The following is a 27228-nucleotide window of genomic DNA, read 5'->3' on the forward strand; positions in this document are numbered from 1 at the left end:
GTCATCCCCGGAGAGCCGAGGCTTGAGGGCATCCTGCCTGCCATTAGCGGCGCCTGACCCCAAAGTGTTTCGAAAGGGGATTGGGTATCGCAAAGGCGTTTTAGAGGTCCGGGTCACGAAGGAACCACTGGTGATTGGAAGTCATTGTGCTTGGAAAGGGGATCCCTGGAGTAGAATGGAGACATCCCCGTTGGAAGCACTCGAGCAACTTTATTTCCCACAAGATTAGACCCGCTCCCCGCGTCTGTTTTGCCGACCATTCTGCCCTCCTGAGGTCCCTAAGCCGAGGCGGCCGCTTCCTTCCTCCAATAGTTACTTGCTCCAACACCTGATTTTGAATACTTAGGACGCCAAAAGACTCCAATTTCTTACATTGAGCGGCCTCCAGTGGGCGCCAGGCCCTTTGCCTGCGCGGAGGACACAGCAGTGGACAGACAGGCTCATCCTGGCCTTTGAGAGGCCCGACAGTCCGGGCGGGGAGACAGGCATTTAACAACGACTCGAACGATTACTTAAATACAACCATGGCGAACCGCACAAGAGGGACACGCGGCGGTCTGAGGGAATAACGAGGCTGACCTGGTCTGGAGCCCGGGGAGGGCGAGGGTGGACCAGACCGAGGGAAAAGAGCTCTGGGACCCAGGGAGGATAAGAGGCCATTGGAGGAAAGGATTAGCCGCCGGTGGGACAAGCATCGAGAGGAGGGCTGGAGAGCACCAAGTGGGCTTGAAGAGGGATGCATAGGCCAGGACAAGAAGAATGGATCTGGCCTCTAGAGCACCGGTTCCTATTCCAGAGGTCCCTGAGACTATTTCAGGGGGGTATTTAAACTATTTTCATAACAATACTAAACTATTATTTGCCTCTTCGCTCTCATTCTCTAAAAAATGTACAGTAGAGTTTTCCTGAAGCTACATGGTGTGTAGTGACATTGTCCTCACAGCTAATGGAAGTGTGCTTGTGTATTCCTGTGTATTAAATTGTTCTCAATTTTAAGTTCTAATACAATAAATGTCTATAGTTTATAACCCACACAAGAAAAGCTCTATAGAGTCCTTGGTAATTTTTAAAAGGTCCTAAGACCAAAAATTTTGAGAACCGCTGCTCTAGAGCTCTAAGAAGGTGAATACCGTGGATTTGTGTCTTTTAAGAAAACATTCTGGCCGCTCAGTGGAAAGAGACTGAAGGGATCAGGAACAGAGGGTGTACAATTTGGGAGAGTTACTACAATAGCTCAGACCAGAGATGATCATGGCTTCCCCAGGATGGTGGCGAGTGGCCTCACTGTGTTTTCTGGAAGAGAAGTGAAAAGGAGGTGAGGAATTCAGGATTTTAGAAAGCAGGGTGAAGTGTTTATGGTCAATCCAGAGACAAATTAACATCACAGGCACAGACGGTGGCAGAAGAAAGAGGCTAACACTTTCTGTATGTTTTCTGTCTGGTGGATGCTGTGCCAAGGGGTTTTGCTCCTGCATCTTTCAAAGGAGATGCACTATCTCTAATCATCCCAACAGCCCTCCGAGCCTCTGCTGTCCAGTAGGGAATCCACCACCCACTTGTGTCTGTTGAGCATTTGAAATGTGGCTAGTCCGAATTGAGGTGTGCTGACAGTTTAAAATAAACCCCTGCTTTTGAAGACTTAGGATAGAAAAAAACACTGTAATTTCTTATACTGAGTACATGTCAAAGTGATAATAGTAAGGATATATTAGGTATATTTTTACCTTTTTAATGCAGCCACTAGAGTATGTACTTAAATTTACCTCTGTGGCTTGCATGATATTTCTGTAGGACAATGCTGCCTAAGTAATTTATTGTTTAATTTTTTTACTTAATTTTTTTGGAGGTACTGGGGATTGAACCCAGGACCTTGTGCATGCCGAGCATACACTCTACCACTGATCTATACCCTCACCCCCATCCCCAATTTTTTATCCCTACATCCAAGAAAGCTGAGGTGTAGCATGTTCAAGGTGGCCAGGTTTAACAGAGGTTTGTGTGAATTCCAAGTCTGGTTTCTACCCACCAGGCCAGCAGCCTCCCTCGTGGGTGAGGAGTTGGAAGGAAGGGTTAAATGAGAAGGGAAAGATAAAGGAAGGTGGAGTGTTGTTACCTTCTCTGTTGAATCCTTGGAAGTGGCCTGGTAGGCAGCTGTGGAGAGAGATGGAGAAAGGATGGGATGGGGGAGTAGTAGGGCAGAGGAATGGGGGTGAAGCTTCTGGGAGTAGGCAGAGAATGTCTGCCAGTCAAGGGTCCCAGTCTAGGTGGGGTTCACACTCACCAGCCCAGCCCAGCGCCTTGACAAGCCCGAGGATGAGAAAGGCAGACAGGAAGAGGCCTACGCCGTCCTCCAGAGAGGGCCCAGAGAGACCTGGCAAGGAGAAGCTGTAAGAGTGAGTCTTACATTCCCAGGCACCAGACCCCAGCTTCTCCATCTTCCCAGCTCTTACCTGCCACCTGCAGGGTGACCTCGGCGCTGCGCCCCAAGGCTGGCAGGCTAGGGTGGTGGACACGACAGGCATAGCGTGCCCCATGCTGCCTAGTGGTGACTGGGGGTGGTTGCAGGTGTGCAGAGAGACTGACAGAGCCATCTGAGTGGTGGCGCAGGGCAGACAGCCACCTCTGCCCCTCGGCCTTCTGAAAGCTGCCCTCTGGACCTCCCCGGAGCTCCCACTCCACCTTCAGGCTGTCAGAGGGGTAGAAGTGGGACACCAGGCAAAGCAACTCCGGGGGTGCCTCCCCGGGGGCGGCCCATACAAGAGGTGCTGGTGTCAGGGACACCGTGGGGGGCTCTGAGGAGAGAGTGAGAAAGGAGCATGGGGGAATCATCTACATTGCCCTGCCTCGGAGACCCTCAGTGGGCCCTCTGGCTCCCCCCAAACTGAGAGGGGTTTGGGTTTTTTCTTCCAGGATGGGGAGCCCACCAACTGCCCATTGGTGTTTCACAGGAATCCCTGTGCCAAGGCCCCTATTCTCAGGGACCCCTATTCCCTCAGATTTGGGAATGTTCATCCCAAAGCCTCTCTGACACCCAGGGACCCAAGTCTGTCTCCCTCTACTCACCCAGCACCCTTTTCTCCACCATCCCTCCCCTTGTCATGGTGTCCCCATAACCCCAATGACCACCCTCTACCCATGGGGACCCCTATCCCCTCACTCACTCTGCACAGCAAGCTCCAGGGTGATCTGCCCTTGCAGGTATGGCAGGTGTACAATGGCCAGATAGGTGCCCTCCTGGAAGGGCCGCACTGCAGGCAGCCAGAAGGTTCCATTTCCGGTCCATGGACCCAAGGGCTCCTCATCATCCCAAGCAGCAAATGCCACCGCTCCCTCTTGGGCAGCTGGCATTTGCGCATTCAGCCCAGGAGTTGCAGCCAGCAGCAGGTGCCCCTTACCCTGGTGTTGCCGTCGCCACTCCAGCCCAAAGGGAGGGGGACCTGGGGCCAGACATGTAGCAGCCTTGGGGGTGGGCGGCATGTAAGCAAAGCTCAAGTCCAGCAGGGCATCTTCTCCCAGTCGGATGCGAGGGGTGGGGGTGTGAGTGAGGACAGTCAGCACAGCTAGGGAGCATGGGGAGAGGAGGGAGTGGAGGGGCATGCGGGAGAGAAAGAAGGAAAAAATAGAGACATGGAGTTATGGGGGGATTCAACTCCAATTTACCACCCCACCTTCTTCCACCATCTCCCAGCCCTCCCTGCAAATCCCCTTTGCCTGAGACTGAGTGGCACCCGGTGTGACTGAGAGTGAGCAGAGAGGTCTAGAGGCGAACAAGAGCAGTGAATGGGGATGGCCATTGAAGGCTGCTCTGAACACACAGCCTGCTCAAGCTCTGGGGACAGCGGGATCTGAGTGTGCTTCTGACTCAACCTGAACCAGTCCAGTCTCCATACCCTACCCTTGGAGAGCCAGGCCTTTAGTTTGCTGGTGAACACAGTGAAGACTCAGGACTGTCAACCCTGTGGTGCTATACAGAGTATTTACCGACTCTGGAAGGTTCTGGTTTTTGCCTAAACCTGAACACAGACTGCTGTGATCTACTGAGGCAGTATACGCAGTAAGTACCTGGAGCCTTGTGGCTCCATTAAATAAATAAACAAACAAACAAACACACACATACACAAACCTAATTATCTCCCCACCAAAAAAAAAAAAAGGGGGGGAAAAAGAAAAAGACAGGCAGCCTCTGCCCTCAAATTGTGTACAGTCTAATAAGGCAGATAGATGATCAAACTGCAAAATAAAATGTGCCATGTGCTATCCCCATCAGGCCCTACTTCTGTGTCCCAAATAGATCTTACGTCTGTTTCCAACTCAAGTTCTCATCAATATACACCTGGACAATGACAACAGCCTCCTCTCAGGTCTCCCTATCCTCAGTCTCTCTCGCCCCTTCATTTCTTCCTCCACACTGTAACCAAATAATGTGGCTTCAAGTCTGATCCAGTCACTTGCCTATTTAAAAATATCAGCTACCTAAGAGGCCAGCAACTAAAGGCACAGGCTAAAGCTAGATGGCTTGGGTTCAATTCTGAGCCCTGCTTCTTACAAGTTGCACGGCCCTGGGCAAGTCACCTAACTGCTCTGTGTCTCATATTTCTTCATCTGTGACATGGGGATAATATCAGTACCTAGTTCTTACAGTTGTTGAGAGGAATAAATAAGATTATGCCTATAAAGTGCTTAGAACAGGACCTGGCATACAGAAAATACTTAGCTGTTACTATTTTCATTACTGTCATCATCATCAATTTGGGAAAATGACTTTATATTTTACCCGTTAGTCTAATGATATGATCCTTGCCTACCTTTTGTAAAAATCTAGTAAAATAGCAGGCTTCTGGGGAAATGGTGCGCGCGCACACACACACACACACACACACACACACACACACACACACAAAACTTCTGATGGTTCACTATCACTTATAAACCTCAATAATCCAGTCAGAACCCACCTTTCCAGACTTCTCTTGCATCCTAAGAACCAGCCACATAGAATCCCTGTCTTGTGACCAGTAGAAACTCTAACCATTGGTCTTTGCTTTGTTCAATAAAGTTCCTTCAGTTTACAAGGCCCCTCCCCATTTTCTCCAACATGTAAATATTCCATGTCCCTCAAGATCTGTTCCACTGCCAGAAATGTCTGCATCTTCAAGGCAGAAGTAATCCTTTTTCTCTTGTGATTATTTTTATGTAAGTTTAAATCCTAGCTTCTTAGGCCTACAAGGTTAAACTTCTCTGAACCTCATGGGATTGTTTTTGTTCAATAGAGTGAAAAAAGTAAGCAAACTCACTTAGTGTATTCAAATCCAAAAACATACCTTTGAAGTGTTAAAATCAATCTGTAGGATTAATAAACAAAATCTAAAGATTTTACAGTTCAACCCTTAAGCTAGCCCTTTAATATGGGTTATTAAAGCAATTTGAGATTTGCATCCCACAAACGGAACTCTGTGAAAATACAAATATAAACACAACAGGGCCAGAACAATAAGGACATTTCTACCTGTTCTGTAGTTTGTACTATATAGGTTTTTGCTTTTCTGTTAAAAGGTGAATGGTAACAACTATTATAAAGTATTAGTGAAAAAATTCAAACCCAAATCTAATCAAGCATCTAGATCTAACTGCCAATTTATAGGTACTATGGAGAGAAAAGGAACAAGGGAAATGACATGATGAGGAAACAATTTGCCAAATACTGAAAGTGGGAACTTCTACAGAACAAATGACAAATCAATAGCATTTAAAAGGGTGGGGCAATTACAAAGAAAAGAGACTTAAGAGACAAAATTTTAAGGACTAAATATCTGTGGTTCTCCCTCCCCGCCTACCCTTTCAATTTGTATGTGGAAGCCTTGACCCACTGTATGACTGTATTTGGAGACAGTGACTGTGAGGAGATGATAAAAGTTAAATGAGGTCATAAAGGTAGGGCCCTAATCTGATAGAGCTGGTGCCCTTATAGGAAGAGGAAGAAACACCAAGAGTTCACTCTCTCTCCTCTGTATCAGGACACAGCCAGAAGGTGGCCATCTGTAACCACAGGGGAGGGTTCTCACCAGACACCAACCGTGCTAGCACCTTGATCTCAGACTTGATCTTTGACTTCTAGCCTCCAGAACTGTGAGAAAATAAATTCCTATTGTTTAAGCTACCCGATCTATGATATTTTGTTCTGGCAGGCCGAGCAGATTCAACAACCAACTATAACACAGATTTCTTTTTGATCCTAATTCAAGCAAATCAACTGTAAAAGAACGTCATTGAGACAATTGGGAAATTTTTAATATGAGTCAGGAATTAAATGATATTAAGGAATTGTCTGTTTTGTTAGGTATGATAATGCTATTAAAGTGGGGGTTTTATTAGAGTAATTTTCTTTTAATGGACATACTGGGGATTGAACCCAGGACCTGATGCATGCTAAGGATGCACTCTACCACTGAGCTGTATCTTCCCCCCTCAAAGCCATTATTTAATAGAAATGCTTACTGAAGTACTTATGAGTAAAATAATATGATAGGATATACTTAAAAACACTTCCAAAAAAGAGTAGAAGGTTGGGGGAAGATATGTGAAACAATTTGTTAAAATGTAATAACTATGCAAGTGGGTAACAGGCATATGGGGGGTTCAATTTACTATTCTCTACTTTAGCATGTCATTGAAATTTTCCACAACAATGTTTTAACAGAATGATGAGAATTAAATGCCATACACACGAAGTATATTAATAAAGTATATTTGTCAATAAACATTTTAGAGTATTTGATAACTAATTTGTTAAGAAATAATGTATAAATGTATATTAGCAAAATTACCAATGATTTGTGACCCTGGAAAGAGTCCATTTTTAATTTTATATTAAAAAAACAACTTTCATTTTTTAAAATCCCTAATCAAGCAGAAATGCTTGAAGAGGAAGACTGAGCACAGCAAGGAATTTTCACCCCCAGTGGTGGATGAGATACAATACTTTTCCCACCTGGGCACTCCCATGGCTCCCTATCTGCACTTCTTTTATGGCCCAAGTTACTTTCCACTCTACAATTATCCATGACAGATCTGATGAGAACTTTCTTGAGGGTAGAATCTACATCAGATCACCTTTGTGACCCTTAAAAATACCCAGGGCCACCCCAGAGATTTTGATTTAATTCACCTGGAGTAGGACTTAGGCTTCAGTATATTTTAGAAACTTCCAAAAAGGATTCTTATTTGCAGCCTGGACTGAGAACTACTGGGCCCTTATTTATTCTTGGTGCTAATTTAAGTTATGGAGTCAGCAAATAAATTAACAAAGTACCTCCCTTGATAGTCACAACGAAGGAAAGGCAGATGGGAAATACTGTCCACATTTTACAGTTGGAAAAGTAGACTCAGAGAGAAAATGACATTCTCACCCCCACCTCATGAAGCCAGGAAATATTCCTGCCTACTAGAGAGAGCTACTGTCCCCACAAGCAGCAGTTTACCTCTGCCCCTTCCCAGGTCGAGGTCTGGTGACTAAGAATGGAGATGTTAGCAGAGGTGAGGGCTGCAGGGTGGTTGCTGATTCCTGTAGATGATTCTCAATGAGGAGGGGGGCAGGGAGAAGGTACTGGGGGAGGGGAAGGTGTAGGGCTGGGCTGGGGTTGACCAGGAGGTCAGGCTGTATTTTTTCCATAAAATCACACAAGGCTGAAGGAAACTGAAGACTCCATTCATACCCTACCCACCCTCCCGAGAAGAGTTCCTAGAAATCCCAAATCCCCGCCAGATCTTCTCCATTCTTGCTTTATCCATCCACTCCCTCCCTTCCTCTCTCCCTGCGCCCTAGCCAAGCAAAGTGCCTGACTCCGGGGCCTCAAACCCCATTGCACGATGCAGTTAATTGGTCTTTGCAGTGGGAACGTGGGAACCGTTAGGTCTCCCACCGCTTCCTTTCTGCTCACGCACTCAAGCCCAGCATCTGGTGACGAGAGAGTCAGTGAATCCTCACTCGCTATAAGGAAGAGGCTGCAGCGTAGGTGAGCGCGCTTGAGCTCAAAAGCGTGAGCTTTGCAGGACCGGATGTGGGCACGGGTGGGGCTCGAAAACCCTGTTTTTAAACAGGGTAAGAATCGCAAGTAGCAAGATCTAGCAGGAAAGAAGTTCCTCCTTCTGAGACCCTCCCAACACCTTTGCCTTGCAAGTTTCTTAAGGTCCAGTGTCCAGAACCCCTGCCTCTCTCCAAAGCTCCGCCCCCGGAACACCACGAAGCCCCGCCCCCAATAAAAATTTTTAACAGGTCTGGGGCTAGGAGAAGCGGTTAGGGACAGGTTTTTTTTTTCTTTCTTTCTTTTTTGTATACAACTGTTAGAGATAGTTTAATTTTAGCTGAACCGCCTCGATTTACAAATAAGGAAACTGAGAGTTGACTGGGGAAATGACTCGCTCAAGTTGGCACAGCGAGTCACCGGCTGATCTGGACCCCTATTATCTACCCGTTTATCTCCACTTCCCCTCCTTAGATACCTGTAGCCATGGTGATGAGAGCAGGCTCAAGCTGAGGCTCGGACTCTCGTCGAAGGAGGCTGGAGAGGCTGAGGACCGGGCTGGATATGCTGACCATGAGCCAAGTCCCGTCCAGGGCCCGCGGGCAGCTCTGCTCCGGAGTCAAGACGCTGACCCAGTTTGCTGAGGCAGGGAACGGGACGTATCGGCTCAGCTCGCAGCGTGGCGCGGGGGCGTCCCGGGGGTACCGCCTGAAGGCCGCCAGGAGGGCACCCGCAGGATCTGTGAGCGCAGAGAAGGGAGTTGCTGCTGTAGAGTCGCCACCAGGAAAGGGCCGGGGATGGCAGCGTCCAGGGAACTTCAGACGTACAGATTACCAGGTAGTGAGAGATTTAGCAGTAATCCAGTTTCATTTTACAGAGGGGGAAACTAAGGCCCGAGGTCACTGCGAGACCTAAAAAGGAGGGGGTCTCGATGGAGACGACAGCGTTAGGAGCGAGTCGGGGGGACTCACCATGCACTTTCAGGTAGAGCTCTGGGTCGAGGTCCGGCCGGGGAAGTAGGCTCTCCGCGCCCTGGCGCAGCAGCAGTGCAGCGGGTTTCTTGGTTAGCTGGCCCCTGCCCGCATCCTCCACCAACCAACACTCTATCACCGCGGGTCCCGCCGAGACGGCGGTCCCAAAGCCTGGGGGAGAGGGGCGCAAGTAAGGGGACAAGCCCAATGTCAGGTGACCCAACCTCCCACTCTCCCGTTCCGACGTGTCAGGGTCACCTCTGGCATCCCTGGGCAAAGAGTCGCGGGGTTTGCTCACCCAAAGCCACAGCGAGGAGCAGGGACAGAGGCTTCATGGCGCCGCGATCTTCTCAGTCCCGAAGCCTCCTCTTCCCCCTTTCACTTTCACTTTCCTCCAAAGGCCAGCAGGAGGGGTGGAGGAAGTCCCAGCTCTGATTAGGTTACAGCGCGTGGGAGGCAGGTGCTTCCCCCACTGGCTGGGCAGGGATCCCTGAACATCCTCTCCAGTTCTGGTCTGGAGACCTCGGCCTCGCCCTGCCCTCCTGGACCTCCCAGTACCACAGAGTCCAGGAGCCTTCCCACACCCTAGGCTCCCCTTCCCGTGCCCTCTCCCCCAGAATCCACCTCCCTGAGAACCATTACTACACCTTCCCCGACCTGTGCCAGGTCCCTAGCAAACACACAGGGGTTGTCGGGAAGCCAAATGAAATGACCAATAAATATTTTAATCACTGTTTAAAAAAAATAAGATTTAAAATAAAAACCTTGTACTCCTGTGACTTACTCCCTCTTTGTCTCCATTCCCCCCTCCCCAATGATAATGGAGTTGGGGGAACCCAAGGTGGGGAAAGAGGGGTTAGGGTAGAAATAAGGGGCACATCCTCTGGGGGGCAAGATATATTCTACGACAAGGGTGGGGCTCAAAGGCCTGGTCCCCACAACAACACAAACACAGACTTCAGATACAGACTACAACCACCTGACCCTTGATCCAGTGACTCCAGGATGCTCAACAAGCCCCATTCCCCTCCCCACCATATGGGTGCCTGGGCTCTCGGCTTCAGTGTACCCATCTGAATGGAAGGAAGGGCTTAGTTCTGGGGATGCTTTGGGGAGGAGGGGCTGAGGAGTGGAATGGGGTGGCCCAAGATGCAACGCGGTTCCCCCTCCAGAATATATACAAGTCCATAGCGATAGGAAGACAGTGTGTTAGGAGATCACCTAGGGGACACAGCGCCCCTGGCTCGTGATCCCTATTCCCTCTTCCCAGGAAGCTACTCCCAGTAATCTGCCTCTTCAGTTTGCTCCTCCGCCCCCACTGAAGCCCATCTCCACCTTGGGGACACTGGGTGGGGACCAGACACGTCGGCTGGGCGGAGGCGTGGCCCCACTGGCCTCATCACCACTGCCCCTGCCAGGGGACTCTCTCTTGGGCTGCAAGGCTGGCCCCATGGGCCCACCAGGTCCCGGTCCGGCCCCACTCCCACCTAGGCGGTGCCGGCGCTCACAGTGTCCTCGGTGTCGCATGAAGCTGTCTCGCCACATGAACTTCTTGGCACAGACACCGCACTCATAGGGCTTGAGGCCTGTGTGCGTCTTCATGTGCTCTGTCAGGTGGTGCTTCATCTTGAACTTTTTGTTGCACACGGGGCAGTCAAAGGGCCGCAGGTTGAGATGCATGTTCACATGCCGGTCTCGCATGCTCTTGTGGGAAAAGGCCTTGCCGCAGTGGCACAGAAATATCTTATTTCCATCCCCACTGCCTGTCCCTCCAGAGGTCCCACCAGTGCCACTTGGCATACCCAGGCCCCCTGCTGGTGTGCCCCCCAGGGTCACCGCCCCATGTTCAGCTTGGTTCCCTGGCGGCTGGCCTGGAGCCTGTGAGGAGGAGGAGGAGGAGGAAGAGGATGGGAAGACTAGGATTTGGTTGGCCTGCATGTCCAGGGGAAGCAGGGGCCTTGGAGGGTGAGAGGCAGTATACGAGGAAGGGGTGGGTCCCCCTGAATCATCAAGCCCTGCCCCAGGACCCCCACCTTCATAGGGGCCAAAGTCATTGGAGGACTCACAGAAATTGACCTGCTCCTCTCCCTTGTCCGGAGGCTCAGACAGGGTCCGGACATCACTTATGCTAAGGGTAGCCTCAGGTCCTCCCCCTGCTGGAACCCCCGAGCCACCCCCAAGCTCTTCATCTTCATCATCCTCACAGGTTAACACCAAGTCTTCCTCCTCCTCCTCCTCTTCGAGGTCTGGGTCCTGGGGAGCCAAGGGTGCTGGTGCTGGGCAGTTTCCACCCCGCTTCACATATACCCAGTGTTTCTGTGGCACGATGCTGGGGGGTGCATAGGTGGGCCGCCTGAGCCCAGACCCAGGGACCACCGCACCCCTCCCATCCCCACCATCATCACACAGCTCGTCTGCCTCCAGCAGCAGCTTTCCAGAGGTAGCCCCACCACTGCCAACCACAGGGGCTGGGAACACAGGGCCACCTCCTCGACGCTCCCCGCTGCCCACTGCAGAAGCTGCAAATGCCTCTTGGGAGGAAGAGGAGAAATCAGTGGACTCCCGGGGGCTGAAGTAGTTGCTGCTGCTGGGGGACTGATTCTCACTGGCCCGACTGGAGGCATGGGAGCGCACGGAGCCCACTGGGGCAGGGGTCACAGTGCCCCCACTCCCTGAGGGGACCCCAGCACCAGGGACAGTGACTGAGGTGGCTGCAGCAGTGGTGATGGTGGTGGCAGTGGCCGAGGCCCGGCCCTCGCGGAGGAGTTCAGTGCATTTATCCACAATGTGCCACATTTGGAGCACAGACCCCACTGTGAGGAAGTTGACAATGTCAGCAGCGGCCATGCTGAGGCGGCCAGTATAAGCCGAAGCCAAGACAGTCTCGAAGGCTCCTGGGTCCATGACACTGGGCAGTGAGATGGAGGTCATGCCCTTGAGTAGGACCTGGTCGTGGAAGTAAGGGGAAGAGGCAGCCAGGACAGCACGATGAGCCCTGAATTCACGTCCCTGCACTCGGATGGACACATCACAGAGCTGGCCTTGTAGCCGCTGCTGATTGAGGGACTCCAGAAGGGCACTGGTCACCTCAGGGAAGGACACGTGCACCACTGCAGCTGCAGGCAGGGGCAGTGGTGGGGGAGCCAGCGATAGAGGCAGGGGGAGTGCTGCCCCACTGGAAGACAGAGGAGAAGGCTCCATGGTGTGGAGGGAAGAGGTACCCCCCCAGCCACAGAAGCAAGGGAAGGAGGAGGGCGGCCGGGGGGGTCTCTGGAAAGAGAAAGAGAGACCATTGATAACATCTCATAATGACAGTTTAAAAACATGTTCAAGCTTATTGTCTGAGTAACTCCCCACAACAACACTATAAGATAGCTATTCCTTTCAACCTCACTTGACAGATGAGGAAACTGAGGCTCAGAAAGATTAAGAGATTATCCAAGGTCACATCAGTAAGTGGCAGGGCCCTAACTCCAAATCCAATGCTCTTTTCTTGGACGTTAGAGAAATAAGGTGCTCCTGGGGAGTGGGGTGCCTCCCCTCAGAAATTTCCACTTGCCTGAGAGCCTGACTTTCCAAAATTTACCTTTTTGGTGTGTTGCACCCTTTTCTTGGGAGGGGGGCAAGTGGGCTCTGGTACTGAAAACCACCCCTCTCTCCCATGTCCCTTCAGGCTATGCCCCCTGGCTCTTTCGCCAGCCACGCCCCTTGGCCCCAAGTTACCTATAACCCCGCCCATTAGGCCCCGCCCTTCTCAAGATCCGCCCCGTAGCTCTTTTGGCCCCGCCCCTTGCCTTCCCCCGCCCACATCGGACCCCGCCCCCCTCTGCTCCGCCCCAAGCGCTACTTTGACCTCCTCTCCCACCCGGAAGGCGCCCCCCAGCCCCGCGCGTCCCCGCTTACCGGGCCGCGCGCCCCCGGGCCCCCCCGCCCCTCACTCGGCGGCCAGAGCCGCAGCCTGGGCCCCTCCCGCCGCCATCTTGCGCCGACTCCCTCCGCCCTCCGCCTCCGCTCCGCCTCCCGCCCCTCCGGCTTTAAAGGCACAGGCGGGCACCCCCACCCGAGCCGCTGGGCAATACTCGGCCGACTCGGCCACTTCGCCTTTAAAGAACAGTTGTCTCATTCCACCTTAAAGGTACCAGGTCTCTTCCGCCCCTGAGGACTTAGGGCTTGGTTCGGCCGAAGCTCTCATTCCCTTTTAATTCGGTAAGCCTGCCTCTTCCCACTGGCGATGGGTCCTGGCCACGGCTGCCTGAGCTCCGCCCCCGAGCTGTGGCCATTAGCAGATTTGCGGGATCTAATCGCCCCGGTCTCCCAGCTTCCGACAGTCCCCCAGAAACCCCACCCCCTTCCTCCGGGCCTGGATTGGCCAAATAACCTTGAGTAGGCCCCTGATTGGCCTTTTTACTGCTACCGCTCGAAGTGAGAAAGTAAAGCGCGTTCAAGAAGTTGAAGCACATTTTTTTAGTGCCTAGCAGAGGGCAAGGGGAAGGCCTGAGGGCGAGGAAATCCCAAGAAAGGCCTGCTAAAGGTAGCTAGAAAGGACAGATCCAGGGCTACCCAGGAGGCAGGCTAACTCTAAACCAGAGAACAGCTGGTGCCAATCACGAGCTGGTGAGTGCAGGCCGAGGAAAAGACAGGGGTACAATAAGAAAAGAACTTTATTGTTTATTAATGTTTCTGTGTAAAACTTAAGCCTTTAAAAAAAAAAAAAAAAGAAACCACCAAAAGGGGATTAGCTCAGTCCATCCCTTCCTCTGTCGTCTGCTTCCCACCATCCTCCAAATACTATTCCAAAACATTTTGTAGGCAGGGAGGAGGGGGAGGCAGCTAATCAGAATCTGAGAGCACGATGATCTCCTCTGGATCGCACTGTGTGGCCACACTCATCTGCAGGGGAGTGAGAGACAAAAAGTCAGAGAGGTCTGGAACATAGTGGGAGTTCGAGAAGCAGAGGGAAAGACTTATCAGAGATTAAAAATTGGGGTGGGAAAAAAAGGAAGCAAGAGGACGTGGTGGGTGCAATATTCAGAGAACCCAAAAGAGAACAGTGAGAGAGAATGAAGTCAGGAAAAGTGTCCGCCTCTTACCTTATAAGTACCAGGCCTGAAGGGTTGTGATTGGGGGGTTTGGGACAACCGGGGTGGAAATGGACTACAGAGGGAGCTGGTCACCAGGCCATGGCTAGGAGAGTCCACCCTCGTTGAGGAATCAGCAACTGGAGCCATGGAAGCCAAGGGGGAAGGTGGGCTGGGCAGCGTACATGTCTTCTTCCCATTCTTCCCACGCAATGCCCTTTGCCTTTCCACATAGCTAGGGACAGAAACATAAAGGTGTGGAGGGGTCTGGGGAGCCTGAGGCTGGAGGGGGAGTGTTCAGTTTCTCCCAGCAGACCCAGTTCCACAACATTCCTCTCAGAAAAAAGCCCCCTGGAGTCCCTCCTTGGCTTCCCTCTTCCCTCTCCTTGTTGCTATTACCTATTTCTTAATGGCCCTGCTTCTGTTTGCTTCTCCATCCGAGATTTCTTCCGGGGAGGACTGGCATCTCCCCAGGTGTGAGGAGAGACACCTCCATTGAAGGAAGTGGAGGTGACCATGGCTGCTCCATTCTCCAAAACAGTGGTGAGGGGTTCCTCTGATTGCTTCCTGGAAGAGGAAACATCCCTCTCCTCAGGAGAAGGGGTAGTATCCAGAGGCAAGGCTTCAATCTCTAGCTCAAAGAGCTGAGACATAGGGCTCTCTTCCTCCAGGGGCAACTCTTCGAGGTGTTCTCCATTGCTTTCAGCATCTATGCTGGAGAGGGCTGGGGGCTCTTCTGACAGTGAAGATGGTGACACTGCGAGGCTTTTGTTTTGTTGCTCCCCTGAAGACCTGCTGATCCCTTTGCTAGGTTCCAGTTTCTTTTCGGTGGAGATCTGTAGCAGGGACGTGGGGCTCTTATCTCCATCCTTACCTGGAAAAGAAGTAAAGAGGAGAGAGGTAACAGAAGAACTAGGGGAGAGAAAACCGCTGAGAGGACACTAGGAGAAAGAGGAGGAAGAGGAGGAAGGGAAGGATCTCAAACAGGGGGCTCATGCCCAAGAGTAGAGGGAACTGACACATGGGAAGACTGTCCTTGACATACCTGCTTCCTCCTCCTCCTCTTCATCGTCCCCCTGACCTTCCTGCATCTGTTCCAGATCCTCCTCTTCTTCAGAATCTGTGGCGTCCTCCTCTTCTTCCTCCTCTTCTTCCTCCTCCTCCTCTTCCTCCTCCTCATCACTTTCCTCATCTTCTTCATCATCTGTCTCAGCCTTGAAGGTGGTAGGGCATTCCTGGGATGCCATCCCACTAGGGCCCTACAGGGAACAAAGGAGTTTCTCTAAGGAATCCCTTGCCCTAGAGGGGCTGGTTCTTGTGTTCCTTCTGCACACTTCCCTATCAGTCACCATGGACTCCCTCCTGGCCAGTGCAGGAAAAGGATAGGGTCTCTGAAGGGTGTTTCCCTTCCATACCTCACCAGAATCCAGGGAGGCTTTGGGGGGATCTACAGAGTGGGAAGAGGTGGCTTGGGGGAGCCGGGCTCTTCTCCTCTGTCTCTCGCCCTCCTCACTCTGGTCTTGCATCATTGCATATTTAGAGATGACCTCATCCAGACGGCTCATAGCCAAGCTCCGGTTCTCCCGCAGGCGCCGGGCGAGGGCAGGATCTGACAGTGCGGGATCAATGCCTATGTGGGAAGACATAAAGTCAGAGCAGTCACCCAGAACCCAACCCAGAAGGAGGGACTAGAGAGATGCCTCCTCCGCCACACACCTGACATACTAGGGTTACTTATGGGTATCTCACTAATGCCTACCTGGCCTATAGTCATCTGTGAGGTGACAGCCAAAGTTGTAGATGAGATCGAGGTGGCGACGCTCCTGTAACCTGATGCCCACATCTCGGAAGGCATCCTGAGCCATCAGCTGGAGCTGCTGTCGGGGGAGGCCAAGACTGTGCCGAGCAGCTGCCTTCTCTACGGCCCGCAGCACATCTCCATAGTCAGGGAAGGTGTCAAGCCCTGGTTTGTTGATGAGCCGCTCAATGCGCCTGTTCACCTCTGGGTAGCGGGTACCACGATAGGGGATGCGCTGCTCTATGACCCGGCCTGTCAGTGAAGAGCAGTCTTTCAGCTCACACAGCCGCCCAAAGAGGCGGATCAGCTTACGCTTCAACCTTGCCTCCTGCAGGTAAGTGGAGTCTGGGTCGTCCAGTTCTGAGAGATCCAGCTCCTTTTCCTGCAGCCGCCGGATCTCCGCTACATAGAGTGCTAGCAGCTGCTCCAAGCGCTGGATCTGCCGCCGGGAACCACGGGTCCTTGGGGCCTCAGAGGCAGTGGTCTCAGCATTTGTGGGGTCCGAGGAGGAGTCTGTGGGAGGGTTATTCCCAGAGGGCTCACTAGAGGTGGTGGCAGCAGGGGCCAGGTTCAGCTTCTTCTTGGCTGAGTGGGCCTTGAGGACAGTGCAGAGCTCATTAATGTAGACATAGAGCTTAGCTGGTCGGCTCTGAGCCCGAGAGAGGACCCGAGAGAGGATGTTGCAGAACTCCGCAGAGGCCAAAAACAGAGAGTGGGCACGCTGCTGCCGGTTATAGAGGAATGGGACCACCTCAGGGTGGTCCGCTGTCTGCGTCTTACACAGTTCAAGGAACTGGAGGGTTCAGGGGAAAAGGGGAGGGGGAAAGAGACAAGGGATGGGGTTGAGAGAAAGAAGGCGTGGTGGGGTTAGTGGGGAAGAAAGGATAGGAGAGCCAGTCAGCCATCCCCCTCCCTGGAGTACAAGAATCTTCTCCCCTAAAGCTCACCTCTTTAAACAGCTTCTCATTCTCCAACTTGTAGCATTTCTTGCCGCCCGGACTACTGCTTCCTCTGGCCCCATGGGGCTGGGAAGAGCCAGGGGCTTCTGCCCCGGGTGAGGCCGGATTGGGGGGTGGGTGGGAGGGCCCTGGCTGAGCAGCTGCTTCGTCTTCATCATCATCATCCAGCACGATGATGCTGTTAGCGGTGGCCATGGGGGATCAAATCCCCCGAAGGGAGGAAGTGTTGGGGATTTCGTAATTCCTGCTGGAAGGGGATGGGGCCTCAGAAAGAGCCCCTCCAGCACAGCCCCATCCCTTTATCTCACACATTTTCCAGTCTTCCTGGGTTTCAAAAACACCCAGCCATGCTCAACAGTGTCCTCACTGCCTGTGTTCAGCAACCATTAGTACCATATGTTTTTCTGGACCTTTACTGTGGGAGCCCCAAACTGTCTGAAAACCTCAAGTCCCACCCCCAGCTCCACCCCTCACGTCGATATCCGGTCTTTCGGTTGTGTTTCTCTACTATTTCTCATAGTTGGCAAGTTGACTCTTACTCTCAATCTCTGGACCGCCTCTCACATTGCACTCCAGATTTCCTTGACATCCTCTTGAACAGATACCACACCCCGGGTGGCATTACCTCACGTGTTATCCCCCTCTGCTTTCACACACATCAAATCCACATCCTCACCCCAACCTGAAGGATCACCCCAACTCCTAGACTCTCTGGGGCGAAGGAGGTTCCCTCCCAACAATCCATTCCCTTTTTTCCTGCTTAAATTATCTCCATATTCCACCCCCTGATGGGTCTCCTCAACCCAGGGCATTAGGTTGGAGATATTTCACCTCAAGACCCCTCCCTCTCAACCCACCCTAATTTTCCTCATTCTCTCCCTGTGACCTGTAACTGATCGTGAGCCCCACACTGGGCTCTCCTGAATCCTCTCAGATTCCAGCCCTGAGTCCGGCCCCTTACCCTAGATGAGCTTCCCGCCAAGTCCCCCGCCCCCAGTTCAGCCCCCGGCCGCCCCATTCCCCTTCAGGGATAGGAAGGAAGGAACTACAGCTTGCCCCTCAGACTCAGAGCCCGGGACTCCCCAATACCTCTCCCTCGACATTCCCGCCCCCGCCTTCGCTCTCCGCACCGTCGGGCCCCCACCTCAGAAACGGTCTCTCGAGGCGACCCTCGCCGCCGATCTCAGAACCTCGCATGGTTCCCTCCGCCTTCCTTCCCCCTCCCACCGCAGGCCCCACTCCGGACCGGAAGTCTAGGAGTTTCCGCCTACAGGCACCTGGGAGCGGCCATATTATCGCACGGAATCCCCCGTGGCCGGAAGTCGCGGTAGGCCCGCCCCCCGAGCGCCCGCCCATATTGTCAGCGGCTCCCTTCCCCCTGACCTGCTGGGGGAGGATTTGTCACTTCAGGGGGTCCCAAAGTACCTGGGGGCCGCCATTTTGCCATACGGCGTTAGCTACGCCTGGACTGGGGCGCGCCGCGGATTAAGCTCTTTTCATCCGGTGCTTCTGCGACTCCGCCAATCAGAAACTTCCGGCCCAACCGCCCACGAGTCGCATGCAGCGAGGACTGAGCCACCTTTCCAAGTACGGGAGGGGGGAACGCAACAGGGCAGCTAAAGAATTGGGCCCTCCATGGCTGCATAGGGATGCAAGGAAGGTCGGGAGTCTCTTAAGAAGGAAATGAAATCTTTTCCATCCGCTGGGCTTTTGACAAGCCTTCTAGTGCTATTTTCCTACCTGCCAGGTAGTTTCCACGGCTTAATCGACTGTCCCTGACATTCGCTTCTACGGGCTGCGCGCTCCCTTGCCGCTGTCCAGCAGCTACTTCTACATCCAGGTGCCAACATCTCCCAGTCGTGAAATCATAATACATGCATGCAAATGAGCACAACGAGCTATACAGATGTGGTGGTGTTATTATTATTGCTATTGTTGTTGGTTTTGCTTTTCAAGCTCCACCACAGACTAATGACCAACCAAGTAGGGACCTAGGTGGTTCTCTGTCCTTTTCTGGAGGAGGTCCTCGAGGCACAGGCGGTGATAACCAGTAGGCTGTGCTTTGTCCAGGAGCTCCAGGGCCTGAGGACGGGCAATGTAGGGCGGAGACTCTGAGGAGAATCTGTGCAAATTGCCGCTGTGAGAGCTGTGAGACGAAATGAGGCTCATAAAATACCTCGAGTCTCGTCTCCTTTTCCTCTGGGAGAGCTGATGAAAGAACATGAGAGAAGAAACGGACTTTGACGCCCACCTCGCCCGCATCCCCACCTAGCCCAGCTTTAGGGACACTAGAAGGACTCGTGGAGGCAAAGCTGGGTCCAAACGTGAGCTTCTGGGAAAACCGAAAAGGTTAACACATTTCCAGTCCCTGAGATTCCCACTTCCTGCATCATTGCGCATTCCACAAATGGTGAGCATCTTTCTAGGACCACAGACCCTTACATCCCCAAGCTCTCAGAGTCCCAGAACCTCAAACCCTCCTTTCCGTTAAAGAATCCCACTTCTCTCCAATAGTCTAAGCCTATAGTCTTCAAATTGGGGAACATGAAAACACTCCAAAGGGTACTCGGATTTGGAAGCTATAAGGGATTTAATTTCCAGAGCCTCAACTTTCCCAAAATTTGTCTTCCTGAGTAAATGCCTGCAGTAGAGCTTCTCCTTCTTTTTCCCTTTTACAATAGATTTTTTCCCTCTTTAAAAAGAAAAAGTATAGTCTCAACCATGCAATCTCCTGGGGATAATCTTACCTTGTCTTAAATAGACATGTAGCCAGGTTCTTTCATCAAACCACCATAAGCACCACCTCGTCTATGTCATTTAAAATATTATTTTTTATTTTAACAATTATGAGTTTGTACAATCTTTATGCTATTCGACCAGTTCTGCTCTTATAATAATTGTAATGATAACCCAGAAGAAATTTTTCTAAAAAGCTAGAGTCGTATGGTTACAAGAAAGAAAAATAATTTTCATTTCAGTTAATACATATGCAGGAACGTTTGATAGATAGGTCAATTAAAAGACTTTCAAGTTGGGGAGGGAAATAGCTCAGCGGTAGATCGCATGCTTAGCATGTATGAGGTCTTGGGTTCAACCCTCAATTCCATTAAAAAAAAAAAAGCTTTCAAGTATAAAAGCATAAAATTGTCTGTAGGGAAATAGAATGGTAACAGGAGTTCTGGAAGAAAAGGAATGATAGAAGAAGAAAAGGAAAGATTCCCAATTGTATTTGGGGGGGTAATTAGGTTTTTTTTTAAATGGAGTTACTGGGTATCCCCCACTTTTAATGGAGGTACTGAGCTCCCCCACATCCCAATTATATTTTTAAATGTATTGTATTCTGATGTTTCAATTCCCTTGGACATTCAAAAGATTGATTTAATTGTTTTATTTTAAAATGTAAGTATTTTTATATGCCAGGAATTACATCCTTGAAACAATTTTAATTTATGATGAAAAATTTTAGATGCTCACTTAAAAATACTTGTACAAACTTTTTCAAAATTATTTCCCAGAGTATAGATGCAGAAATTTTAAGACAGCTAGCTGCTATAAGCTATCCAAGTGTCCCTCCCCGGCCCCCAACTATTGCCATTCCCCCGTCTCCCCTCTCACCTCCGTTGCAGGGAAAGAGGATGTTTATAGGAAAGGCGGTCACAATTCCAGCTCCTCCTCCTTCTGTGGTGTTCTCAGGAGCCAGTCCCCAAACTTTGCCCATGGTAGCAGCCACAGCAGCTTATACACAGCCTCCAGCATTAGCAGTGTCAGGAAGAGGACCAGAAAGATAAAGAAGGCCTTATCCATGGCCCGACGCAGAGGACCCCTGGGAGGAGAGGGACGCTGGGCAAATGCAAGGAACACATCCTCCTCGTCCACATCACCCTCCTCCTCGGCCATCCTAGCCCACAGTCTGATTCTGACAGCTTGCTGGCTCAGGGAGGCTGAGATGGAAGCCCTTACTCAGCGTTGCCAGGATTAAGGAGTGTGGTGTTGGTAAATTCTGCACCTGTGTGGCTTGACCCCAATTCCCCCATACAGAGAAAGAAAGGATAGTAGGGCTTCTGAGCCTTTGGAATAATCAGTGCAATGTGAATGGCCTGGATTAAATAATTCCTAAAGTCTGCCCAGCTTTAGCATTTTATAATTCTATATTTCAGGAATTGAAGGCCCAACATAGAGACATGCAAGCTGAAACTGCCCAAGTTAATCTGGGTCTCTAGGCTTAAGGCTCAAGGTCTTGGGCCCCTACAGAGAATGAGCAATGGACCTAGTATGCTACGGTAAGCGGCTCTCAATCAAGCATCATCTAAAGTCCATTCTGGCATTAACAGTGCGGGGGTGGGGGGCGGGAAGGAACTCTCCTAACCTAGGCGGGTGGGCGGGATTGGGAGGGTGGGATGGGCAGGGGGAGGGATGGGAAGGGGGAGGGATGGGAAGGGGGAGGGTTGTGCAGAGGCGGCTCCAGTCGGCGCAGGCGTAGTTCTTCAAGTCTGCAGGCCGACAAAGATTGCAGGGCAGAAACCCAGCGGGCTGTCTTCCAGACTTTGAGGACGATTATAATTGGGCTGCAGGAGCCCAAGCGGAAGTTTATAAAAAGAGAAAGACCTTGATTGGTCAGCGGGGCGAGGGTAAATGATTGAGACTTAACTGTTGGGGCAATAAGAAGGAAGATTGAGGTTTTGTTTGAGGAGTCCTGATCTGAGTTGCTCGTGGGAAATTTCCAAGTTGCTGTCTTGGGGCAAGGGTTGAAGCCATTTTGACCAGGTTCTTGAGGGAAATCAAAGTCCGTATGGAGACCTGCGGCCCACCTCCCCACCTCCCAAAAGTAGTGGTTGTTGGATGGAGTGTGGACAGCAGAGGAAGCGGCGCTTGAGTTAGTGGACCTCATATCTGGCGCTTCAAGGGTCTGTTACCTAAAACTCCATTTTGATTTTAATAAGACATTGTTTTCTTGGAAAGACCTTGTTTACCCCAAAATGGTACAAACGATGTCACAATTTTGTTTACAGTCAACTCATATTATCGTGTGCTCCACCACAGGAGGTTACATTACGAATCAAAAAGCCTGGATCCGGGTCCGAACGAATCACTAGTTGTGTTAAATTAATTAAACAAGGAGGCCATTAAACTGAGGGGGCTCTAACGTCGTGGCAGCCTATCTTAGCAAGCCAAAGTCTAAACCCATCCAGGCCTCAAGCTTACGTAATCAAAATGGTAAAGGGCAACCAATCACACACAGCCGACTAGGTAGGTTTTAATCTACAGCCAATGAAATAATTTCCTTTCTCTGCTTCCACACTTTCTCCACTTAAGCCTTTCCCAGGGCTCAGATCTGAGGAATGCTCACAACCACTTCTGGTTTGACTCTACCCCATTCCAATGCATTTTTGCTCAAATAACTCAAATTTTTAACATGCCTCAGTTTCTTTTTAACAGTTGTGTGAACAAGACCTTGGGCGAGTCACCTGACTTTTCTTTAGTTTTTTATACAATTGAAAAACTTGCTCCAGATTTGTCATGAATAAGGTGGTTTCGTTTTTTTTTTTTTTTTATAAATAAATTATGAACTGCTGTGTAAATATAATGTATTGATTTCTGATACCCTCACTTGTGTCTCAGGCAAGTTTGAAATAAGGGCACCCAAACATCTTTATCATCTTCATACAGTTCCTTCCCCATGGTAGGTTCAGCACTAAGATCTTGTATAATACATAAACCTAGCACTTTATTGAATAAAAAAGTTTTTTGAAGTAATTGCAAACAATACCAGGAACTCTGGCATCTTTTTCACCCTAATTCCCCATTTGTCAACGTTTTGCTATATTTGTTTATCTCTCAACTCCAATATAACCATAAGTTATAGGTGTCACTCCAAAATTCAGATATTGTAGCCCTAACTCCCCATATCTCAGAATATGACCTTATTTGGAAATAGAGTTGTTGCAGATGTGATTCATTAAATTAAGAAGAGGTCATACTGCAGTCAGGTAAATCTTTAATCCAATATGACTGATGTCCTTATAAAAAGGGGAAATTTGGGCACATACATGCATACAATGAGAACACCAGGTGAACATGAAGGCAGAGATAGGGTTGATGTGTCTACAAGCCAAGGAACACCAAAAATTGCCAGCAAACCAACAGACTACTCTGCTAGGAAAGAGTCATGGAACAAACTACTCTGTCACAGTCCTCAGAAAGAAACAACCCTGCCAACACTTTGATTGCAGACTTCTATGCTTCAGAATTATGAGGCAATAAATTTCTATTGTTTAAGCCATCCTGTTTGTGGTACTTTGTTATGTACCTAGCCTAGCAAACTAATATACCATTCTAATCAGGGAATCAAAAATTGACAAACCTCTGGCCAGGTTTACCAAGAAGAAAAGAGAGAGAACACAAATAAACAAAATGAAAAAGCAAAATGGGGAAATTACAACCAATACCACAGAAATACAAAAAACTGTAAGAGGAAATCAACACCACTATCCAATTCATAGGTACATTTCAGTTTTCATCAGCTTTCCCACTAATGTCTCTGTCCTTTCTGGCTCAGGACCACATACTGAATTTGTTGTCATATATCTGCAGTCTCCTTCAATCTAGGCAGTTCCTCTGTCCTTCCCTGTCTTTCATGAATCACTTTTAAAGTGTACATGCTTTTCATTTCTGTAAGATGTCCCTTAAACCTAAATGCATGTAAGGGCAACAGAGAAAAGATGTGCCTTTCTTGGTGAACCATAACAGAAGGTTCGGGGGGGGGGGGGGGAACCATCTCACCCCTGGTGCTGCCAAACCAGTCTGGCAGGTTTTTCCATCATAAAGCCATCACTGTCCCTTTGTAATTCCTAGATATCTGAGACATCACCAAATCTACACCTATCTGCCTTAGCATCCATGGATCACCCCCATGGGAATAAGCACGATGATGTTTATTAAATGATGACTTTTGTTGTTGTTGTCAATGGAGGTATTGGGGACTGACCCCAGGACCTCACGCATGCCAAGCATGTGCTCTACCACTGAGCTATGCACCCCCATGATGATTTTTTTTTTCATTCCATCATTTCTTCTTCAGTTTTTGTCAGTCAACAATCTAGTATAAAAGAGAATATTTTCTCTCATTTATTTATATCATATGGACTTATGGATTCCTATTTTACTCGGTGAATTATAATCCATTACTATTGTATTTATGTAGTCTGGACCCATGCATTTCTATTTTATTTAATTAATTGTAATCAGTTACTATCATTATTAATTTTATGTACAAATTATCCCAAATTTGGCAAATGAGAAAGCCCTTCCAGCTAGCTCCTGTGTCCTTTCAAAATGTTCTCAACATTATTTAAGCATTTCCTTACATTCTGGTACAACAGGTAATCCATTCTCAATTTGTACTTTTCCTGTCTCAGCCCAGGAATCAACCATTTCTTTAAGGGGCTCTGGCTTCTTTTGACAAAGATGGTATTTGGAAGCCAAGATCTGGGTGCCAGATGTTCTCATTTCTACTACAATGACATGTTTTTAGGCCTTCTCAGCAGACAGAGCTAAGAAAGGTATGAATGTATATACGTATACACACAGACACACATACACACTCTGTTCCAGTTACTATTGCCACCTAACATACCACCCCAAAACTTGATGCAAAACGACCATTTGTTATGCCCATGGACTACTATGTCAGAGAGGACACAGTGAGGATAGCTTGTGTTTGTTTAGTGATGGTCTGTGTTCTTATCTGGGAAGACTTAAAAGCTGAAGGTGAGAACTGCTGAGATCTGGAATCACCTGGAGGTATCCTCGCTCACGTGTCTGGTAATTGATGCTAGCTTTCAGCTGGATCTCTGCTGGGGCTGTGGGCCAGAACACTTACGTGTGTCCTTTCTATGTAATTATGCTGTAATAATTGAGATTTTCACATAATCTATGTTCTATTGATGGTAATGGGATAAAGAAATTAAAAGTTAAAAAAGAAGAATTTAAAAGTTAAATGCAACTGATTTCACTTTACATAATTATATATATTTTCAGAAAGATGTAAAATAAAGTTAATGTAAAATAAAGTTATTTCTGTGCTTTCAAATGTTATTTTTCTAATGTTTAAATCATCTATTAAAATTAAAATGTAAAACAAATTATACTGAATAAATATTAAAAATTGTTTCTAGAAAGCTGACACTTTAAAATTTAACTCTTTGAAATTTTAATTTAATCATATTAAATATTTTTATAAAAATAAAACTATATGTAATTCAAGCATTAGATGTCTATTTAGTTGCCAGTGTAACTTCATGTGCCATGTTTGTTAAGCATACTTAGATACATACCAATTTAAAAGTAATATTGTGTAGTACAGGAAAATTTTTCTTAGCCACCATGTGCAACTGTGGCTCTACTGGGAAATGATACATCATCATGTAAGAAAGTATTGCATTCGTGGTGACTGAGAGAGAATATTTGACAAGTTAATTGATTTGTCTTTTCTCTTACCTAACCACCATCACTGCTAAATCCTCCCTGCATTCAAACAAGGGTCCATGTCTAGGCTCAGCAGCAGCACAACCCATACATCTTCACAGCATTGGGTCACCACCACCTTTTGTTTCAATGATAGAGGACAAGAGGTATGGAGACACAGTTCCTTGGGATTGAATAGTGTTAATTACAACAGCCCATGTGTAGCCTTATGGTCAGGTGGTATATAGTAGGCAGCTTTCTAAAATGGCTCCTAGTGATCTCCACCTTCTGATATTCATGCCCTGTGTAATCCTCTCCTCTTGAGTGTGGACTGAATCTAGTGACTTGCTTCTAACGAATAGAATATGGGAAAATTGATGAGATGTTTCTTTTGAGATTAAGCCATAAAAGTCATGACTTTTGTCTTGTAGGCAGCCTCTCTACTGCTGACTTTGAGGAAGCAAGCTGCCATTCTGGAGAGGCCCACATGGCCACAAACTGAGGGTGACCTCCGGGCAATAGCCAACAAGAAACTGATGGCTTCAGTCCAGCAATCTTTAAGGAACTGAATCCTGCCAACAACTGGGGGAGCAAGCTTAGAAGAAGGTCTTTCCCCAACTGAGCCTTCAGTTGAGATCACTGGCAGCACCTGGATGGCAGCTTTGTGATACACCCTGAAGCAGACGGTCAGGGTAGGCTTCTCTCAGATTTCTGACCCACAGAAATCATGAAATAATGTGTGTTTTTTTGAACCACTAAAAAAATTTGTGGTAATCTTTTATGCAGCAAAGACAACTAATATATTGTGCCAGAATTAAGTGTCAGATCCTTAGTAAGAGAGATACCCATATGTCCTTTCTGAATCTGTCCGTTTTGTGTTATGACATGTGGGGTTCGCTAAAATATGGGGCTCAAGACAGAGTCCCTTCTTGCCTGGGTATGAGAGCAATACCAGGACCAGTTAATTAGTCTTCAGTTTTTTTTTCTTGCATGTTTCCTAAAAACATTTTGGAAAACTATGTGACTTCTTGTGTATTTTTTACTTTATATCTAATTTCTTTTCTTGAAAATTAAAATAACTACAAAGAGTGTAAAATTGTGATATCTTGTAAATAGTGCCATTTTAAAGTGAGACTGTTTATATTACTCTTTTAAATGTATCCAATAGAACCTATATGCCATAGCTTTTTGATATTCAACATCATCTTTTTAAAATGTATTAATAAAATGTTCTTCAACAGGTAGACATTTTACATTATTTATTTTTCCTTCGAATTCATATTTTGTTCACTTCCACTACATAATTTTATCTTAATTTAATGTATTTTTTTAAAAATAAATCATTTCTTCTTTTTAAAATTTTGATTTTGGGGGGGAAGGTAATTAAGTTTATGTATTTATTTGTTTTTATTTTTATTTTATTTATTTATTTTTTAATGGAGGTGCTTGGGATTAAACCCAGGACCTCATGCATGCTAAGCATGGGCTCTACCACTTGAGCTATACCCTCCTCCAATTTAACGTAGTTTATATCTAAAAGTGTTGTATTGACCTCCCTATATTTCTCTGCAACAAAATATATTTTTAAAAATTAGTTCTTTTCAATTTCTTTTAACCATAGTACTATGTTTAAAATTTTCTTTTGGATTGAACTATTAGCAACAGCCCAAATTGATCAAAGTCACATAAGTACATTATACATTTTGAAAGATAACCATTATACATAAATACAAAATTTTATTCAAAATGCATCTTTTAATGGCTTTTCAACTAGTCCATGTTTCATTGAATCACATTGCTGGAATGAGACAGCATTCAGTAACAATTCTCTTTCTATTTTTTTCCTTTTCATCAAAATAAGAGCTGAGAGTTCTTGTTCACATAAATAAGTAAATGGAAATGGAAATATTTTTATTATAGCAATGACACTCACTTCTT

At 48.3% G+C, this 27228-nt stretch overlaps 4 protein-coding genes and 1 long non-coding RNA gene across 8 annotated transcripts; 1 reads left to right on the forward strand and 4 right to left on the reverse strand.

The window, feature by feature from the left end:
• Nucleotides 1-190: 190 nt before the first annotated feature.
• Nucleotides 191-9507, reverse strand: TAPBP (TAP binding protein). The gene is made up of 8 exons (XM_010949089.3): nucleotides 9291-9507; nucleotides 8993-9163; nucleotides 8500-8760; nucleotides 3162-3560; nucleotides 2451-2792; nucleotides 2282-2371; nucleotides 2114-2151; nucleotides 191-1293 (listed from the first exon to the last, which is right to left on the reverse strand). Exons 1-8 carry the CDS (start codon nucleotides 9325-9327, stop codon nucleotides 1282-1284), a joined length of 1350 nt encoding a protein of 449 aa, XP_010947391.1. The 5' UTR covers nucleotides 9328-9507; the 3' UTR covers nucleotides 191-1281.
• Nucleotides 9508-9696: 189 nt separating this feature from the next.
• On the reverse strand, nucleotides 9697-13315 carry ZBTB22 (zinc finger and BTB domain containing 22). Of its 2 annotated transcripts, none has more exons than XM_010949088.3 (2): nucleotides 13121-13315; nucleotides 9697-12262 (listed from the first exon to the last, which is right to left on the reverse strand). In XM_010949088.3, exon 2 carries the CDS (start codon nucleotides 12191-12193, stop codon nucleotides 10289-10291), a length of 1905 nt encoding a protein of 634 aa, XP_010947390.2. In that variant the 5' UTR covers nucleotides 12194-12262; nucleotides 13121-13315; the 3' UTR covers nucleotides 9697-10288. The 2 variants fall into 2 exon arrangements, with proteins under 2 accessions (XP_010947390.2, XP_074204580.1); XM_074348479.1 differs by lacking the exon at nucleotides 13121-13315 and adding an exon at nucleotides 12896-13016.
• A 320-nt stretch (nucleotides 13316-13635) lies between these two features.
• On the reverse strand, nucleotides 13636-18274 carry DAXX (death domain associated protein). 3 transcript variants are annotated; one of them, XM_074348477.1, is made up of 8 exons: nucleotides 18253-18274; nucleotides 16816-17074; nucleotides 15830-16661; nucleotides 15486-15700; nucleotides 15116-15329; nucleotides 14470-14944; nucleotides 14083-14305; nucleotides 13636-13882 (listed from the first exon to the last, which is right to left on the reverse strand). In XM_074348477.1, exons 2-8 carry the CDS (start codon nucleotides 17020-17022, stop codon nucleotides 13823-13825), a joined length of 2226 nt encoding a protein of 741 aa, XP_074204578.1. In that variant the 5' UTR covers nucleotides 17023-17074; nucleotides 18253-18274; the 3' UTR covers nucleotides 13636-13822. The 3 variants fall into 3 exon arrangements, with proteins under 3 accessions (XP_074204578.1, XP_074204576.1, XP_074204577.1); XM_074348475.1 differs by lacking the exon at nucleotides 18253-18274 and adding an exon at nucleotides 17972-18127; XM_074348476.1 differs by lacking the exon at nucleotides 18253-18274 and adding an exon at nucleotides 17972-18118 and having other exon boundaries at nucleotides 16816-17071.
• LOC141574228 (uncharacterized) lies at nucleotides 18235-26528 on the forward strand. The gene is made up of 3 exons (XR_012501071.1): nucleotides 18235-19237; nucleotides 20985-21107; nucleotides 25722-26528. It is a non-coding gene; the product is annotated as an uncharacterized LOC141574228 (long non-coding RNA).
• Nucleotides 19261-20955, reverse strand: SMIM40 (small integral membrane protein 40). The gene has a single exon (XM_074348480.1). The coding sequence runs from the start codon at nucleotides 20722-20724 to the stop codon at nucleotides 20482-20484; it is 243 nt and encodes an 80-aa protein (XP_074204581.1). The 5' UTR covers nucleotides 20725-20955; the 3' UTR covers nucleotides 19261-20481.
• Nucleotides 26529-27228: the final 700 nt, after the last annotated feature.

This window comes from Camelus bactrianus, chromosome 20 (genome assembly GCF_048773025.1).
Source record: "Camelus bactrianus isolate YW-2024 breed Bactrian camel chromosome 20, ASM4877302v1, whole genome shotgun sequence".
NCBI classification, from domain to species: Eukaryota; Metazoa; Chordata; class Mammalia; order Artiodactyla; family Camelidae; genus Camelus; species Camelus bactrianus.